The sequence below is a fragment of the Musa acuminata genome, chromosome BXJ2-5 (assembly GCF_036884655.1).
Source record: "Musa acuminata AAA Group cultivar baxijiao chromosome BXJ2-5, Cavendish_Baxijiao_AAA, whole genome shotgun sequence".
NCBI classification, from domain to species: Eukaryota; Viridiplantae; Streptophyta; class Magnoliopsida; order Zingiberales; family Musaceae; genus Musa; species Musa acuminata.
Window position 1 is genome coordinate 7,892,805 of NC_088342.1, and position 18,832 is coordinate 7,911,636.

The 18,832-nt window shown below is 41.7% G+C and overlaps 4 protein-coding genes across 4 annotated transcripts; 2 read left to right on the top strand and 2 right to left on the bottom strand.

Annotated features, from left to right (window-relative positions):
• The first annotated feature begins 907 nt into the window (after positions 1-907).
• Positions 908-2,026, top strand: LOC103984537 (uncharacterized). Its single transcript, XM_009402051.3, has one exon. The coding sequence runs from the start codon at positions 1,021-1,023 to the stop codon at positions 1,897-1,899; it is 879 nt and encodes a 292-aa protein (XP_009400326.2). The 5' UTR covers positions 908-1,020; the 3' UTR covers positions 1,900-2,026.
• Positions 2,027-4,325: 2,299 nt separating this feature from the next.
• Positions 4,326-8,927, bottom strand: LOC135612331 (uncharacterized). The gene is made up of 10 exons (XM_065108484.1): positions 8,663-8,927; positions 8,447-8,529; positions 8,309-8,374; positions 8,122-8,227; positions 7,025-7,067; positions 6,834-6,906; positions 6,626-6,713; positions 5,000-5,056; positions 4,842-4,920; positions 4,326-4,671 (listed from the first exon to the last, which is right to left on the bottom strand). The coding sequence occupies exons 2-10, from the start codon at positions 8,515-8,517 to the stop codon at positions 4,658-4,660; spliced, it is 597 nt and encodes a 198-aa protein (XP_064964556.1). The 5' UTR covers positions 8,518-8,529; positions 8,663-8,927; the 3' UTR covers positions 4,326-4,657.
• Positions 8,928-9,415: 488 nt separating this feature from the next.
• LOC135612332 (DNA-binding protein MNB1B-like) lies at positions 9,416-11,150 on the top strand. Its single transcript, XM_065108485.1, has 8 exons — positions 9,416-9,560; positions 9,640-9,696; positions 9,837-9,953; positions 10,038-10,095; positions 10,201-10,245; positions 10,374-10,454; positions 10,648-10,752; positions 10,876-11,150. The coding sequence occupies exons 2-8, from the start codon at positions 9,647-9,649 to the stop codon at positions 10,894-10,896; spliced, it is 477 nt and encodes a 158-aa protein (XP_064964557.1). The 5' UTR covers positions 9,416-9,560; positions 9,640-9,646; the 3' UTR covers positions 10,897-11,150.
• A 176-nt stretch (positions 11,151-11,326) lies between these two features.
• LOC135612329 (putative disease resistance protein RGA1) lies at positions 11,327-15,069 on the bottom strand. The gene has a single exon (XM_065108481.1). It carries the CDS (start codon positions 14,950-14,952, stop codon positions 11,530-11,532), a length of 3,423 nt encoding a protein of 1,140 aa, XP_064964553.1. The 5' UTR covers positions 14,953-15,069; the 3' UTR covers positions 11,327-11,529.
• Positions 15,070-18,832: the final 3,763 nt, after the last annotated feature.

Consider the following 18,832-nt stretch of genomic DNA (forward strand, 5'->3'; position numbering starts at 1 on the left):
ATCGCGAAGAATACAACAATGTTGTCTCTTAAGGATATTTCTTTAGATCAGTAGAAGTCATACTCGCATGCGACTTGTGGAGTCGGGAAGTCGACACGACGTCCAATCTACAAAATTAATGTCAAGTTTTTAAGGAAGAATATAAACAAATAGAAAATCTACCTCTCTAGTAAATGAATCAGAAAGTTCTAATTAATAGAAGGATGTGACATTTCAGGTCTTCACAATGGAAAAACATTGGCTGGATGATGAGAATGAAGTTGAGCACACTTCTCACTCAACAAGGAGAGGACACTGCAGGCACAGTATAAATTCGAAACTCATGAATGTTGCCTCATATAACAATATTAGCATGAATGATTCATTGTTGGGGAGACAAAGACAGAATATGATCCTCATGCACCAGCAGCATCAATGCATCATCAACAAAACAAAACAAAAAAAAAGCAGTAAATTAGTCACAACTGGTCTCATTCTGCCACCGGAGCAATGAATCATGTTCTCTCCGGCGACAGCAACACCTGCTATCATGCATGATTCTCCTTGTCCTTTCAATGAACTGATGCAAAGCGACAAGCAGATATATTTAATGAGTGGCTGTGGAAACCTCTTCGATCCTTTCACTAGTTGTGACAGCCGATTCATCAGAATAGTGCAAGCCAAATGCCAACAACGTGGTAAACAAGTGGACACGAAATTTGACATGTGAAAGTTCTGTGCCATCTTTCTTTATGCATCATGAATTTGCAGCCACCAAATCATTAGATTCATTGAAGCTGGTGTTAGATCTACAGTGGAGGCGTCACTTTCGTGGCCACTTAACTTGCATGATTGAGGAATCTATTCGAACATCCACCTTTAAGTCACATGGCGGCATAGGTGGAATGGATTCTGTGTGTCTCCCTTCAATTCGCCGTGTGTTGTATAAGTAGTGGATGCCATTAGAGCAAGCCACACTCGATCTTCCTCCTCTGAGAGAGATAGTCTAGCCCTAGAAATCACAGGTGAAACAGACCAGAGATGGCTGGTTCTGCTGCAACGTCGGACCAACCCTTCCATGCTCGATCCATCAGCCTGACCTCGAGAACTCACCCAATTGCGCTCAGAGTGGAGGAAGAGCTGCACAAGTTGAAGACGGCTGCGACTTCGATGTGGTCGTCAGCAGAGAAGGTGTGCAGTGGATTGAGAGGTGTTGGCGACCTCTACAGTTCCGTGGGAGATCTTCTGCGCCTGCCAAGTCTTGAGCGGGCTGTCTTCAGCTCCGCCCAGAAGAAAAGGCTGGAAGAGGAACTGGAGATATCTGTCGTGTTGCTTGATCTGGTTGACAACATGAAGGATGTGCTGGTTGCCATGAAAGACCATGTTCAGGACCTTAGCTTGACCCTCCGAAGACGAGGCAACAAGATCACACAGGGTAAAGAGCGCAGACACGCTCTCACAGGGAAGGAGCTGCAAAAGAGTGTCAACAGGTGCTGCAAAGCGTCGAAGCAGATGGATGACAGATGTGGGTCGTTCGGGACATTGGATAGGGATTCTGATCTATCGATGGTTATAAGAGTACTGATCGAATCAAGAGACATCACCCTCTCTGTGCTTCGCTCTGTCCTGCATCTCCTGTCCACGCCATGGCAAAAGCAGAAGGGAAGGAGATGGTCGATCATTTCGAAAGCTATGCAGAAGAGAAAGGTGGCATGTGAGAATACACACGAGCTGTCATTCGATTCTTCTCTCCGGTGCATCCTAAACAAACCTGTCGATGATGAGAGGATTCTGCAAGCGCAAGAGCAGTTGATGGCAGCAGAGGATACCATTGAAGCTGTTGAGACGGAGCTACAGAGCTTGCTTAGGAGACTAATCCAATGCAGAGTCTCTTTTCTCAACATCCTCAGCCTCAACTGATCTCGCCAAAACTGCCACCATTGGCAACATGTTTTGGAAGGAACTGTCAATGCTCTCCACCTTGTCCAATTTTTGTAATCCGGATGTACATATATATAATGAGTAGAAAGCTTTGTTGGCTGTGTTAGATCAAATTCTCGCTCTTTGGCTTAGATCTTCTTGTTAACATGCAATCATCTTGACATATCACACGGTCATAGACTTAGTTTTATCTAAATTGTGCGCGATACCTTTTTGTGTTTATCCACAAATTAGATAAAATATTTAATCCAAATTTATAAAATAATTATTTCAACAAACACATGATAGATAATGTAATTTACGACTTTACAAGTTTCAAACAGATGTATGACAAAAGATTTAAAAATGATTCGCTGCATTCTAAAATTCTCATAGGTGTCCACATGACACTATTGCAAAACAAAATAATGAATCAACCATAGATAATATCCTAAAGGTCTTTCCAATCATATATCATTCGAATAGCTCTTGGTACTAGTTGACATATTCCATACCATTGTGCAAAGCTAAAAAACTCATAAAATAATTACTTGGATGATTTATTTTTGAGTAATTTTATATTTAAGTGATAACTGCATATAACCTATGTCTACAAGTTTGAAACGATTACCAAAACCAACTAAAATAAGGTTATCAAATCTACTACAAGCCCTCAATATGTTATATCAAGAATGAACAAAAATTAAAAGATACAAATATACATGAATATTATATAGAATACTCCAATCGATACCGATACATCATGTGTTGTTGATATGTTCAAAACTCAATACATACCACATAAATAATTAGTCGATGGATCGATAAAATGAATCATATTCTTTGCATCTGTCTTTTTAACGTAGGGACAACAAATATCTCATACTGAAATTCCTAGTCTCTTTTTGCTAGCATCTAGATTCCTAGTCTCTTTTTCCTTAGTTATGAGAAATCTTGTCTCTTAATTTAAAATAGGAATGCACATGGAAGTAGTGACGTCAAAATCCTGTACAAATTTCTCTGCAAATACCATGAAATTGAATCAGCCAAAAGCATTAGATTAATTGAAGCTAATATTTGGGTCTGCAGCAGGAATGATGTGACAGACAAGTGGGTACATTGCACTATGACCAATAGCCAATGAATGTATTAACTCACCTGATCGACGACGAAATTTCCATGACCATAACCTGATTAAAAAATTAGGAAGAACATTAAGAAGGTTCTTATCAATACAATTATTGTGATATTGCAACTTTTGAATTACATAAAGAACTAGTGGTTATATGCTTTGGAAAGCTTACCAGTTTATAAAGAAGACCAATGTGCTCCATGTTCCTAAATATGAGACAGAATCATTTAATATGCAAACTCCAAAGCCACTAGCATATAATAATTCTCTGCTGCTTTAGTTTTGCTAGACAATTGCTGGAACAACAAAATCACCAAAGCTATGTAGGGACATGAGAACAAAAACCAAGTGGATGTCTGAATTGTCTAGATACAACATTGTGCAAGCCAAGACTCGTACAAAACCTAGGGTCTCAGCCAGTCTCCAAATGTATGTATATACAAGGAAGCCAAAGGAGTAAGCCATCATTTATTCCTCATCACAATCTTGATAGTGCCGGAAGTTGGGCAGCAAGCAAGGGAAAAATAACCAGAACTGCTGCAAGAATGGACCAATCCTGCCATATTTTGTCACACTTCATACCATAGCTTCCAAGGTATGTTTCTGGTCCAAGTAGCTCAATTCCAAGATTTAAGCCTCATAACTCTGACTCCCAATTTTCATATGAAACGCATATCAACCAAGGGCCATGAATAATCAAATTTATGTAGTTACCTGATTAAACTGAACGAATTGCACAATAGGCTTCATCTACAAGATACAGCAAACTCGTACCATCAGCAACTCAATGTGTGCTCTTCTGGCCTCATAATGGAGGATTGGAGATACGTAAAGCCTTTAGTCCTCTGGACTGAGGAAGAGGATGAGTATCAATATAATTTCAAGAGCATTTTTACCCGATGTTAGGCATCAGAAATCGACAAACTTCTGATAAAGGTAAACTTAGAATGTTTCTTGGCTTAATTTACCCGGCAAACAACAAGTTTTGAGTCACATACCTTTGGTGGTCATACAAATATCCATCAGCTCCACTCTTTGAACATCAAATAGAGAGACTAAATGAAGGGTTCTTTCTGAATGCAAATGATTTAAATGGACAACTCTAGCAAACATGGAAATGGAGATGGGAACATGAAGCCAGTAACCCAGGAAGCCTAAGGTGGTGAGGAGCCACCTAAGAATTCAGTGACTAAATTAGGTTGCCCAAACTCAAACCATCAGATTAGTTCATTTAGAGACTCATACTGAAGATGCAATTGAAAACATTAAGAAAGTAGAATGTTACTTTAAGGAATTGAAAGATAGAGACATTAATGAAACAAGTATTAATGTAGTCATCAGTTTGCTCACATAGCTTTAAATTAAAAACATATCCAGATTAAATGTACAACAAAAGAAAAGGGGAACTGCAAACTTCTGTTCCAAATTTGATATGGAAAGCTAAGGTTTAAACATCAACAGCTCAAAAGTTTCTTGATTACAAAACTTGGAGATTGTAATTATCACTTACACCCCCCACCCCAGACTAACCACTTAGCTGCCAACTTGGTACTGTTTATTCCTACAATAAGCTGCATACTGTATTTGAGGCAAGAAGCAATTCTTTTTGTGGAGACATACTCTTCGTCAAATTCTTGGAGCTGCATAGGTAATAAAAAATGAATCTAAGAGGTGGTTGATAACAATTAGAAGACTCTTAGAAAAAGAAAAAAACTTGCAGATCACTGAAAATAGAGAACTGAACTTACAACTGCTTTACTATTATAACTAAGCATGTCAAAATTAGCTGAAAGTATAAAATGACTCCCACCTCCACCAATTGTTGCTTCTGGTAGCCGCTCAATTGAATACTTGTGTTGTGTGATATACATTATAGGTACACCAGGGATCTACAGAAACATGCATATTAGCCTCTTTTGTAGAGTCATGTGAGATGCAGAACTAAAACAACTGCTCTAAAGCCCATACCTTGCGTATCCTTCGCTTCAAGTCTCTATCGCATGTTGCAACAATATAACATTTGTGCTGTTCCAAAAAAGAATGGGAACTTTCAATAAAAGAAACAAGAGAAAAGGTGAATATATATGGTCCAAAGACTCCAGACAAAACATTATTCAGATTATCAACAAGCAGCTAAAGCTCTTGAGAAAACCAAACAAACTTATGAAGAGTACGGGAAAAAAAAAGCTCACAGCTGCTATGGGACAAAAGAAGAAGAGAATTCAATGGTGAAGTTGTCATGTTGATGTATGGTATGGTTAAGGTTTTTCATGTTGATGTGATGAATATCTTGTCAGCAGTTTTCTTTGGCCAGGGTTTCTGAATCTTGATTTATGAATGCTTTGAGTTTCATCAAGAAAATATTATTATATAAATACAACAATAACAACAACAACAACAATAACATCAACAACAAAGCTGCAAGTCTCAACTATATGGGGTCGGCTACATGGATCTTTTATCGTCATTGAGACCTGTAAAAAGTCATATGCCTAGTTAAGTTTAAAATATTTAAATATTTATTTATTGTTTCTATTAAGCTTCTTTTAGGTCTTCTTCTACCTCTCTTTGTACCATTAACAGTAATCATTTCACCTCTTCTAACTCCTGCATCCGTAAGTCTCCTGAACATATGCTCATACTATCTTAAGCGATATTTTTTTCATATTATCTTCTATCAAAACGATATCTAGTTATTCACGAATAAAATTTTTTTGTTTTCTATATTTCCTAGTAATTTCACACATCTATTTCAGCATTTTTATCTTAGCAACACAAACTTTGTGTATATGTTGTTTTTTAACTGTCCAACACTTAGATCCATAAAAAATTATTGGTCTCACAACTATCTTATAAGATTTTTCTTTTAATCTCAAAGGTATTCAATGATCATATAAGACTCTTAACGCTCATCACTATTTTAAACATCCTATCTTTACTCTAAATAATATCTTCATCAATATCTCTATTTTGTTAAATAATAGATTCAAGATACCTAGAGGATTTATTTCAGGGAACTTCTTGTCCATCCAACTTAACTATATTCTCCAATCTACTTGTATTACTAAAATTGCTTCTCATAAATTTAATTTGTCCTACTTAATCTAAAACCCTTAATTTCTAAGAATTGCCTTCATAACTTAAGTTTATAATTAATTACCCTTTGCATTACCTAAAGCTTTTACTTAATCTAAAATATTATATATAAATACATATAAAAAAAATCTCTCAACTTAGGAACTCTCTCTCTCCTCGTCGTCATTTTAAAACTTCAATCTGAAAGGTTATCTCCATAACTTTCTAGGACTTGAATTTTGATCTTCAATGTGTTAAATTTCAGTATTACTGAAAATATCAAGTGTCCATCAACATTTTAACGATTTTTGTTCTCTGCCTCACTTCAAAATCAATAAAATTTTACTTGTTCTCCAAGGAAAAGAACCACAACAAGTCCATAAATAAAGGGAAATCTCCAAAAGGAAACTGGAAGATTGAGCCTCAGCATAGTAATTGAATGAGCACTATAGAAAATGAAGATTATCGAAAAGGAAGAAAACAAGTTCTGATATCGAATTGCAATATATAGTACAATACCTGTGTAACCCTGTCGATGATGCAGTCATCAGCATAAGTCCCTTTATGCGTGCATGGTAGCCTTTCAAACCTAGGATCTTTGGCAATACTGCAGGGGAAACGGACAAATAATATCCTGAAGCTAAGTGACTTCTAGGTATAATTACATGGAAATTGTACCTATAAATAGTTATATAAAAAGAACAAGGCACTCATAAGAAAGCATTACCGTAAGGCCACACGGTACTTCTGTCCCAGTTTTTCAAGCTCAGCCATCACACAGTCTGTGATGCAAGGAGTGCCTACAACACAAACAAGGGAAAATAAAAGAAACAAGAAAAGAAATTCAAGGTGGCAAAATGAACCAAACAATCGTAAGACTAACAAAAGACTAAAAAGGTGGCAAGAAAGACAACTTACATTTTGCATAAAGGCAATCCATCATGCCCTTCTCCAAATCCAACTAGAACAATTGAGAAAATAGTCAGCCATGAGAAGGAAACAATAAAAAATTACGAACCATATTTTAGCAAAATAACCTTAAATTAGCATGAAAATGAGACTTCTCAGACTTGTCTATTCAAAAGAAAGTAACAGGTGGTTGTACATTTTGATCAATCATCAGCCTTCATAAGCAACATAAATACTTAATAAACTGTTTTCAAATTTTAGATAAATTTCTAAAGATATTTCTGCTTGTTGAGAAATCTGATTTAACTACAATAATCGCTTCAAGCCGCTCTAGACTTTTCTAGATATGATCATATCTAATACAAAAATTTACACATCAAATGCTTATACTTCCAACAGGAGAATTATGCTAATCCTCTTTTGTTAACTACTACAATCAAAATCTCATAAAAGTTAATAAGCTATACCTCTTATTACAAATGAGACAATTGGAAACATTAAAAAGATTATTTATTTATGTGGGTCTTCAAGTTATTTACAATGATCTTAAATTTATAAGCCTAAAGCTACCATGTAACTACTGAGATTGACTATGTAACTACTGAGATTGACACAACATTGAAATAATTTTGGTAATTGCCTACTTTTCTAGATTTCCAATGCAACACACCAGCCATGAACCAAAGGCTCATCCAATAAGATGGGACCTAGCTAGTTGACGCTAACCCGTAAATGGAAAACTGGTTCAGAACTATAAATTCCAATCATATAACCTGAAGGTTGTGAACAACAATAGTATCACCCGTATGTCTATCAAAGGCTAGGATCTGAGGACAGACCCCAACAACCGTCTACGGCAAAGAAACTAAACTAATGAACTCCACACAATGCAATCCAAAAGTATCCATGGGACAATGTTATGCCAATACTCACTAGCCCTTCGTGCACCATAAAGAGACAATCTCGAGCATTGGCCCATGTTGTAACCAATAACCATTCAAGAAACAATCCTTTTTATACATAGAAAACAATGTTAAGCTCTTTTATATCAGAACTTCGGACAAAAAATAATCATCCAAAGCTGCAAACGTTATAATGTAGGTCACCTTATTTTGGATGGAGAAGTTTATAAAATTGGTGTCGACAATGACCCTGTAAGGCGGACCAAGAGCAGTGTTGTATTTAAAGAACAGCGCTGATGAGACGCTCGGCCTATCAGAACATCAAAAAAAGGATAAACTATAACAGAAATTCAAGGATGAAAACAGGAGATAGATGATTAATACAACATACACATTACGGGGGAGCTTCTCCTTCTCAAGGTCTTTCTTTTTAGGGTTCAGCACCTCTTCCTTGTACCTGCAGGAATTCAAGGTTTAAGATAAGTTGATCTGGAAAAGAGGACGATAAGAGGATGTGAAATTACCGTACTTCTTGAGAGTTTTCGAGCTGACAAGCTTCTTCACGACCGCAAATTTACGGTTTTTTTTTGCCCGCCCCATCGCCTCGGAACCCTAGCAGAAACCTTTTCGTGTTAAAATAGAAGAGCAAATACTTTTCACCAAGGGCTGGAGAGACACGCAGCGATCTATTGCCCTAAGTGCGAAGACAAAGCAAGCATTTAGGGTATACGGGAAGACATTCTACCACGGAACAGAGGTGAGTCCTGGACCGCAAGGCTGCAACGCGAGGCAACAGCGCCGATGGTGGGGCAAGGCGGAGAGAAGCACAGCGTAGAGGATGGCCCGCAATGCGAAGCGGAGAGCAGGCAGCGCGGCGATCGGGTTGAGGCGAAGAAGATACGAGAGGAAGCGAAGCGATCTGTGGAGCGAGGCGAAGAGAAACTTGGGCACCGTTAGGGTTTTGCGTCGTGGTCGCGAGGGAAGCCTGAGATCGGGATTTATGTCATCGGCGAAAAGAAAGCAAACCCGCGAATATACCGACCCGGCTTCGAATACGGTCGACCCGGCTCAAGCCGGTCTAAATCCGACTCATTTAAACAAATTCTATTAAAAAACATAATCTTTTTTCTAATTAGACACTGATACAATATATAAACAACTTAAACGATTAAATTATGGATCATCTAAATCTTTTAGTCCTTTAGCAATATAAGATTAATCTCTAGCTCAATTTTATATTAAAATTCCTTCTTCTTTTTCCCGCCTCCCAATCGCCTATTGATATGAGCTAATTGAACGAACAATTGAAATAGGCGATTTGAATTGGATCCTTTACAATAAGGGAACTCAAGAATAGGTAGGTCGAGCTAAGACTCGTCGGCTTAATCGGGTCCATTTGTCTGGTCACTAAAACGTGGCACGGTCAGAACACTCTTATTCTTACCCGCCTCGGCTACCATTGTGGCGAGCATTAATTAAAAGATCAGTTAATTCGCCAACGGATACAACGAATGGACCAAGATATTTTTTGAGAATCCCGCCTAATGCACCCCTTATAATCCACTCCGATCGACCAAAATTTTCGATTTCGCCCAAATCTCGAGTACCACTGCACTTTCCCCTTTCACAACCCTAACCCTAAGGTAACAAAAATGATCTATTTTCACCTTTTGCAACCCGTTTCTTCTGGTTTCTCACTGGATCGACCGCGTTCCTTTGCAGCTTCGCCATGAGAGGAGGCAAATCGAAGGCCGCGGCGTCGAGCAAGGACGACACCAAGTGAGCCCTTTCTCTCTCGCACTTTGTTCTTGTTTTCTGTCGTTCTTGCCGTTTCCGGAATTGTTTTGCCGTATTTTTGGGTGATGTCTGCGGTTGTCGGAGATCCTGAAGCGTCAAGCGCTCCTGGGTGATTTTTGTAGGGTGGCAGGGAAGAGGAAGGCGGCCGGTAAGGTGGATAAGAAGGCAAAGAGAGGGAGGAAAGCCGCCAAGGATGCCAACAAGCCCAAGAGGCCTCCCAGCGCCTTCTTCATCTTCATGTGCGCCTTTAAAGTTTTGTTCTTCTGTTGCTTTAACCACCTTCTTTGGCAATTTTTCCTACCTTTTCGTGTTTTGTTTTGAAGGGAGGAGTTTAGGAAGACATTCCAGGAGAAGCACCCTGAAAACAAGAAAGTCTCCGTGGTAAGTTATTCTCTCCACTTTATATATCAGTATTCTGCGTTTTTATATTAGATAGGAAAAACCCAATTATCACATACTATCTCTCTTTGATGATCATTGCTACAGGTTAGCAAGGCTTGTGGAGATAAATGGAAATCCATGTCTGAGTCCGTAAGTCATCTCTCGTATTTGAACAATGGATTTGGGGTTTTACTAATCCCTTCTGTAGGGGAAGGATTTAATTTTTTTCTTGAGATTAATAATTGTGTCTTTTCACTATACCAAAAAAAAACACGAAGGAAAAAGCCCCATATGTAGCTAAGGCAGCCAAGAGGAAGGCTGAATACGAGAAGATCATTGCTTCATTTGATAAGAAGCAGGTATTTCTCTTTTCTCTAATGATTTAGAAGTTTCTTCTTTGATTTTATGTATATATGTATGTATGTATGTATATATATATATGTATATGTATGTATATATGTATGTATGTATTCTTTTATAAGTGCCCAGATGTTGGAGGATTATTGATGATTAGACATTTAATCGACACTGTTATTTGTCTATCTGCATTAGTCTGAGAGTTCTGGTGGAAATGCAAGTGCTGAGGAGGAAGTCGAGGAAGAGGGGTCTGATAAGTCTAAATCTGAAGTGGAAGATGACGAAGATGGAAATGAAGAGGTTTTTTCTTTTCAATATTTCAATTTACCATTGAAGAAGCTAGTGGGATCTTAAACTGTTCTTATTATTGTTTTTCCCTCGCTAAATTCTGTTCTTTTGGAATCTTACTAAATCATGCTGCAGGAAGAAGAGGATGAGGAGTGAATAGGAGCAAGGTGATCTGTGGAGGAAGCAATTTTGGAAAGGGCTTCCTTTCTCCTTTAGCCTCTTCTTTTTTGTGTCTATCGGTATCAGATGTAGCATAGACATCTCCATGCATGGAAAAGTTGCCCTTCTGCTCTTTAGATGCTTCCTCTCTTGCTCACCCCTTTTGTGAAAAGAAAACTATGGACTTGTGTGTTTACTGACTCTCTTGCTCACCCCTTTTGTGAAAAGAAAACTATGGACTTGTGTGTTTACTGACTCTTCTTGTAGGTAGGTCCTTTTGGTCTGATGATTTTGAATGTTCCGTTTGTGTTTGGTTGTTTTATATACAGTATTAAACCTTTAAGTTGTCCGGTACTCATTGTGCTATGTATATGATGCTTGTGGGATTTGGTTAGCATCTATGATACTAAATGCTTGGTTTCAGGCATTTTGCTTGAAATGACATTGACTGTTTGCATGTTGATCTTTGTGATGAAATCCTTTTACCAGTATAAATGGGCTTCAGGTAATGTTTGTGTGCATGACAATTAAGGTGGAGAGTTTTCTCCGATAGAAATTTCAGTGGCATGTTAGTTCCTAAATCAATCTTCTTTCTCCCTAAATCCTCTCTTTGCCTGCCTCTCTTTGACATCATATCTGCAGTCGTGGGCAGCCTTCAATCCATAGTCCCTGCCGAGGACGGAGATCAAGTAATACTCTCGGCAGAGACGCTAATTCCGGACAGTTGTGGATGGATAGGTATCGAAGCGATCGGAGCTCTGTAAGCCAATCCGGTAAAGCCGTCAGGCTCGAACAATCTTCTATTGCTACATCTTCTAGCACTCCTGATGGCGTTCTCGACATCAACGAGCTCAATTCCTCGCAGCAGCAAATGCTCAACGTCGTAGCAGCCAACACCGTCGCCGAGACTGGACGCATGGAGTGTCCGCCAAATATCCTCAACATCCGAAGCGTCCCAAGGTCTTGCAGTCGTCCAGACAAATTCACCTTGCTGCAGCAAATCTCTGCTTCGAACAGCTCACGCACCGAGTTCAAGCTCCGTATGATCACTTCCGGCTGCGTTGTCACACTCCGGCAGCTGACCACCCTCAAGGACCCGAGAGAAGTAAGGCTGTGTAGGCCCTCCGGCAGCGAGCCTAGGTTGATACAGTAGCGGAGATTCAGGCTTTGAAGAGCTCTCAGGCGTTCAACATTCAGTGGGAAGGATCTCAAGTTCTTGCAGCCGGAGATAGTCAAGTGCTGAAGGGCCGTAAGGTGCTGCATCTCATCCACGGGAAGAGACTCTAGCTCCGTGCAGTCGGTGATGTTCAATCTCCTCAAGGAAGCGAGGTTCTGAAACAAGCCAACAGGAAAAGTGATGCCCAGAATTCTGTCCACCAGAAGAGAAGAGAGGGAGGTTAGAGCTCCAAGAGACGATAGCAAGCTCCCATTGCATTTCTGCATCTCCAGCCGTTCTATTCTTTGAAGCCTCGGTATTGCCATCAACTTAGGACATTCTCCGATGGTCAGCGTGTGCAGCCGAGGAAACAGCTCGAGGGCTTCCGTCCCTGACCATTCCTCCAAATTAGGCATGTTGTACAGGGAGAACTGCTTGAGCGAGGGAAAGCCTTGTACCTCTCCATGACCGTAGAAATCAGCATGGATGCGGCTTACGCTCTCCATTCCGTTTACCTGGAGCTCCGTAAGAAACTTCAGATTTCCAAACTGAGGGATACGCTCACAGTTTCTGCAGTTGATCAGCTTAACTTCAACTAGATTCGGTATCTGTGAATCTGCCAACCATGTCGGGAGTTTGACACCTCCGTACTTGGATATACTCAACCGCTTTAATCTTGCGTGCGGACAAAGATCATCAAGCAGGTTCTCTACGTTGTGATCAGAACTGGCATCGTCCCAATGCAATCTCAGGGACTTGAGGTGCTGTTTATTGTTCAGTATCTTCTGTCCGGCACAAGAATCATTACTCACATTCACATAGAACTCGATGTTTATATCACCGTGGAGGTCCAAATCCTTGAGTTCTCTAATCGAGCATCCATCTCTTTTCCCCACTATATAGTTCGATAATCTTTGGAGAGAGGTGAGTCGTGAGAACCTACGGGGCATGCGAGTCAAAAATGGACAACCACTGATGTCGAGATGCCTGAGGCTTTGCATGCCGCTCAAGTTCTTCGGTAGCTCTCGCAACTTACTTCGGCTCAGGATCAAATATTGTAGATTTTGGAGGAGTGTTATGGAGCAAGGCAACTCTGCAATGGATGTTTTAGATAGGTTGAGGTATCTCAAATGTATCAGCTTGCCTACCGACTCCGGCACCTTTTTGATGTCACTGGCAGCTAAATCTAACACCCGCAAGAGCTTCAATTTCGAGAAGGTGCAGCGGAGTACGTCGGCATCCGTAAGATGATCTTTCTGCGACAGCAGTGTGCGCAACGACTCCGGCTTGCACAGGGCCTCAGAAACGCTCGAGGAAGCGAGCTGGTCCACGAACACGTGGCGTGTTCTGCTCTGGATGTGGTTTACCTGATCATGTCCGAGGTTGCAGCATTCATCTCCAGCTACTGATTTAGCCAGGTCGTGCATGAGATCATGCATTTTGCAGCTGGTGACATGGCCGTCGACATCCTTCTTCCATTCTTGGAAGAATGACCTCAGTAGCAGATCGCGGAAGACATCGTTGCCAATTGATTCGACGTCTGACCCTCTTCCTGGTCGGATGATGCCGTTCGCCACCCACAGTTGGACCAAGTTCTCCGTTTCCATCTGGGAATTCTTGGGGAACAAGGAGCAGAATGCAAAGCACTGCTTCGACCGTCGATCGAGATCGTCGTAGCTCAACCTTAGTGCAGCCATTATTCTGTCTTCGTCTTTCTCAAGCTGCCATATCTCAGTGTTCAACACCGAAAACCAATCATCTTCATCTCGTTTGAAGCGCAGTAGGCTCCCCAGAGTTATGGCTGCCAGGGGCACGCCTCCGCATTTCTTGACAATCTCTTTGCCGATCTCTACCAAGCTGTGACGTTCTTCTCTATCTTCAAAAGCGAATATCCGAAACAGAGACCAGCACGCATCGTCAGACAAAGGTTGTAATCGATGAGGAGTCGATGATCCCATGATGGATGAGACCTTCAGGCTACGAGTAGTCACCACGATTTTACTTCCTTTTGCTCCGTATTCTTGCAAGAGAACCCTCAATTCCTCCCACTTCAATTGGTCGTCGTTCCATACATTATCAAGCACAAGCAAAAATCTCTTCCCAGCTAATGCTCTTCGAAGCTCCCGTTGCACTAAGTCTGTTTCTGAGATGTTGATTGGATTTCCGGCAGCTAGTTCTAGAATAGATTCCATCAGCTTTGTTGGATTAAAGTCACGGCCTACATCCTTCCACATGGTCAAGCTGAAATGAAATTTCACCCTGTCATCGTTGAAAACGAGCTGAGCAAGTGTCGTCTTCCCCAAGCCCGCCATGCCGACAATGGCGATGACCGAGATCGTCTCCTTGCTTTCGTGATCTATCAACAGGTTAACGATCTCCTCCGTCTCCCTTCCTCTCCCCACATCACGGAAGGCATTCTGGGAGCGGGTCACTGGACGGCCCTCGCCGCCTGCCTGCCTCTTGGAGGTGCCCTGTGCTAAACTTAAAAGAAGAGTCTTCTCGACCAAAATCGAATTCAGTCTTGTTGTCACTGCTTCGATACTGCGACTCATCTTGAATCGAAACCGAACTTGGTTGTCAGGAGAGAAGAAATCACGCACCGTCATGCAGAGCCGAGCTCCTGATCTCCTTCGCTTGGCTTCGGCGTCGAACAGATCCAACACGTCTTCGATATTACAGGCCATGTCCCCGAGCTTCAGCAACAAAGGCTTCACGGCGTGATCCATTACGGGCCGCGACTCGGCATCTTCGAGCACGTTGTCAATCTGCTCATGCAAACTCTCTAAGATCTTCAGCTTCCCTTGAACACCTGAGACTGCTTTGTACTGTTCTTCGAGGAGGGTTACCAACTTATCGACGGCAAAGCGAACCGCCGTGGCTGTCAAAGCTGGTTCCATGACTCTGCCACCGAGTGGATACAGCGAGGATCCTTCACAAGCTCTTCTTCGTTGTGCCTCGCAGTTCTGCGGTTGAAATCCACCGATGAGGAGGGCGACGACTGTCTTAGCACCAGAAGTCGTTCCATGTGCTGAAAGCTACCACCATGGCTGACTATCATATCAACACGTCAAGTATCACACTTGGATGATCACTGCACGCCAACCATTTTAATGCGTTGTTCCAATCTGACGTTGATAGCAGTGCGTACGACCATTGGTTATTTTAATCGTTAGATTTCATGGTCAATTGAATTGGGCGAGTTGCCAACCAGCCTTTCGGCAATGTGAAATGGAGAAGGTTGAGCGATATAAAGAAAAGGCATCTCCCATCAATGCTTTTTGACTATTCATGCATGCTTAATGGATGCCTTTGTTGTATTTTAAAGAGCATTTAGTTTAATATATTTAATGTGGAAAGAACATAAGCCAAGCTCTTTGGGTCGGATTTCGGGGGTGCGAATGATCTATTTGCTCAACGAATCGGATCACGACCGAAGCCCGACCCAACCCAATTATTAAGGCCCTCGAAGGTGGACCCAAAATGGGCCCCTTAGAAACTTACTAGTGGCATCCGGGATCACTGCATTCGACAGTGGTGTTCTTGCACGCATCTGCGGATTCCCACTCTATCTCGATCCGGCTTCATATGTTCGATTCATGCGCCGCGGAGTTCGACTCGGCTATAGAAAATGTATACGATTCTACGGCAATAAGTCAACGCCGACAGCTAGATTGTTCCACCGAGGGTCGACGAAAGTCAACCACATCATCTCGAAGAACTAAAACAAATGGACGGACGGTCGGATCGTGCAGGAGGATCTTATAAAACACTAATTTCGAGTCAAAATCTTTTCCTAGGGCCGTGGTATCTTCTCTCCCGACCTCCGAGGCCTTCAAATCTGTGACAAGCTCAATGAGTCGGTCGACTTGTAGACTGACCATCCATCATGCTGTCGGACGTTGCCGACGCTGCTTTGATCTGATGACGACAGTGACGATGATGATCTCCGGCCAAAGCAGACGCTGTGCACGGGACACGCATGGCTCTGCGCTGCGCCCTTCGGCCGCTCGTGGGCATGGCATCGGAGTGGGAGACCAATAGATGGCTCCTCCCGCCATCATGCTCCCTCTCCTTTTCGCTTTACGTGCAGTACAGAGACGTGACTGGGGTTGGGAGTGCCGATCGAGAACGGTGAGGAAGGAATGGCTGAGCTTCTTGCCGAGGCATCAACACGAATATAACACATGCATGCCATCGTCACAGTGGGCTGCTGTTGTGTTGTGGGCACTGCAAACAATCCAAAGCTTTAAAAGGACTTTGTCATCTAATCTTTCTCTCCACCCGCAGAAGTGGCACTCGGTACTGTACAATCATGAAAGGCTATGTAGCCTACCAGGCTTTTGGACTGGATTGGACTAGTTTGCCTTGCTAAAGAGACCACTTTATGGCAGATACAAGTACTCCAAAGAGGAGCTCCCAACCCAGAAAGCAGCAAACACATACCAACAAGAACACTTTGGGAGAACGACAAGCTGTCATTTGTATCATTGCTTTGTAGTCTTCCAAAAGCAAAGTGAAGAACAGTCCAAGTTAACAGTTAAGTCAGTCCTCATCTACTGCTTGTGCTCTAAATAACCATCTGGATGACTACATTTTTCTTGCATACTATCTACCAGAAGCCAATAATTTTCGTAGTTCATCATCACATGCCACTTAAAGAAGCATTTTATGTAGGATTTTGATTCTTATGTCCTCTGATTTAATCATTGTGGTTGCATGTGCCTTTGCCTTCTTCTTCTTCTTCTTCTGCTGAGTCCATGTTATCTTTCTTCATCTATATCCAAACAAAAGAGACTCCCTAAAACCCGGAAAATCCTGTTGGGAAGAATTTTTATGAGACACCACAACAAAATCCACTTCTTTGTTAAACTGTGATACAACTCAATAATGATCACTGCTTACTACAATCAGCTTCTTCTCTCCCTTGACATGTAACATATCACAACTGCATCAGATATTCTTTTATACATACGTCTGTCAATATGATTGAACTGACCAATACACAATCATCAGTTAATTACATTATAATCATGCACTCAGTACTTAGCTCTCTTTAGAGAATCGAGGCCTAAGAAAAACGAGGAATTTAGTTCACATGGGCGATGACCAACTTGAGGCCAAGTTTATGTGTGATTAGCTGGAGAGGGATCTCAACAAAAGGTTGATTTGCTTTTCGAGAAGAAGTACCAACAAAGAGGTAGATCACCGCTCGGTCCATGATGTGACGTGTGCGTGGAATGCTAGTGTTAGGTGAATTGGATCGTTGTTGTGCACCACATGGCTATCTAACATGCAAATGATTGGATGACTTCCTGATAGATCTTGCACCTAAGCATCTATATTAATCAGGTGTGATCTGAGGTTAGTTTAAGAAAAGTAACGCCAAATGATACATAAAAGATGTAATTAGGAGTTCAGTCATGTAGCTCTTTAGTTGATTAGTCGTTTCATATCTATGTGTGTGTGTAAGATTGAGGTTTTGTCGAATTAGGATTTGAAATCTCACCTCAACCTTCTTATAGTTCGAATAAGATTGGCTGCCCCCCATTACGATCCCGATCGATCGGTCCGCTTTCTTCCTGGGTGTCGTCTCCTTGCTTTTGACCAAATCCCGAGTCCCGACGAGCCACCCCCAAACCACGATATCGGACACGGGAATCGCGCCTTTTGACGCCCCCCCCCCCGCCCGCCCCTCGCTTCTCCTCCTCGTTCACCTCGGCACACAAACCACAAGCTCGTTCGCCCTCCACGGATTCCCAGGAGCTGCAGTGCACACGTCCTCCCGCCTTACCAGTCCCAGCCATCTCACTCGAGGCGTCTAATCCTACTGTGCTCAATATGAACGAACGGTCCTTTCACCACCAGTTCCTCACAATAATTGCCAGGGAATTGAAAGTGCTGAACGCTTCTTGTGAAAGCTTGTGCACCGCTTCCAGGCAACACCACCACACCGGGCATCGTCTTGGCAGCATTTGGTGCCGGATCGAAGCAGCCAAGAAGCTATATCATTCTAATAAATCCATCAATTCGGAATCCTCTATTTGACATGCGATCATCGGGTCAATTTTACGAGTATAAAACTTGGTTTTTTTTACTTCAATCTTTGCAAAGATCAAAAAGAAAAAGCGACGAGGGTGTACAAAAGTCAAGTCACAGTGGGAGGAATCGAATCGCATCGCATCGTACGTCTCCCTCCCTCCCTCCCTCCCCATCATAAAAGACCATTTTATTCTAGTTTAATTTCATGTATATGGTGATGTGATGGGGCTGTAGCTTTGGAAGCATCCCGTGTGGAGCCAAAACCCATGTGTGCTCCTTCCCGGACGAACAGATGCAGAACCACCAATGCGACGGAGGCGTCTCCCGGTTTCTCTTTCTCGAGTCAGGTGGTGCAGAACAAAATCCCTTGTTCCGATGGAGCGAAAGGTCGCCATCGGCATTGATGGAGGACGCACTCAGAGAGGAGAAGGAATTCGGATTAATTGAAGCGAAAATAGCAACCATTTCTGACACGGTCCTTTGCCCACTGAGAGATGATGTCCGATGATAACTCGATGACTTGATGTTTCATGGGCTCTAAGAATGGAGAAATAAGGAAAAGAGAACTCAATAGATGTTATCATTGATGCTTTTTTATAATATCAAAAGAATAATGATATATTATTGAAAACATCCTTAGAATTCGTGTGGTGGTAAGAGATATTTTTTATCTTCACACACGGATAAAATTATGATCATCACATATTAGATCAATATATCTTATTTTTGAGTCGGATA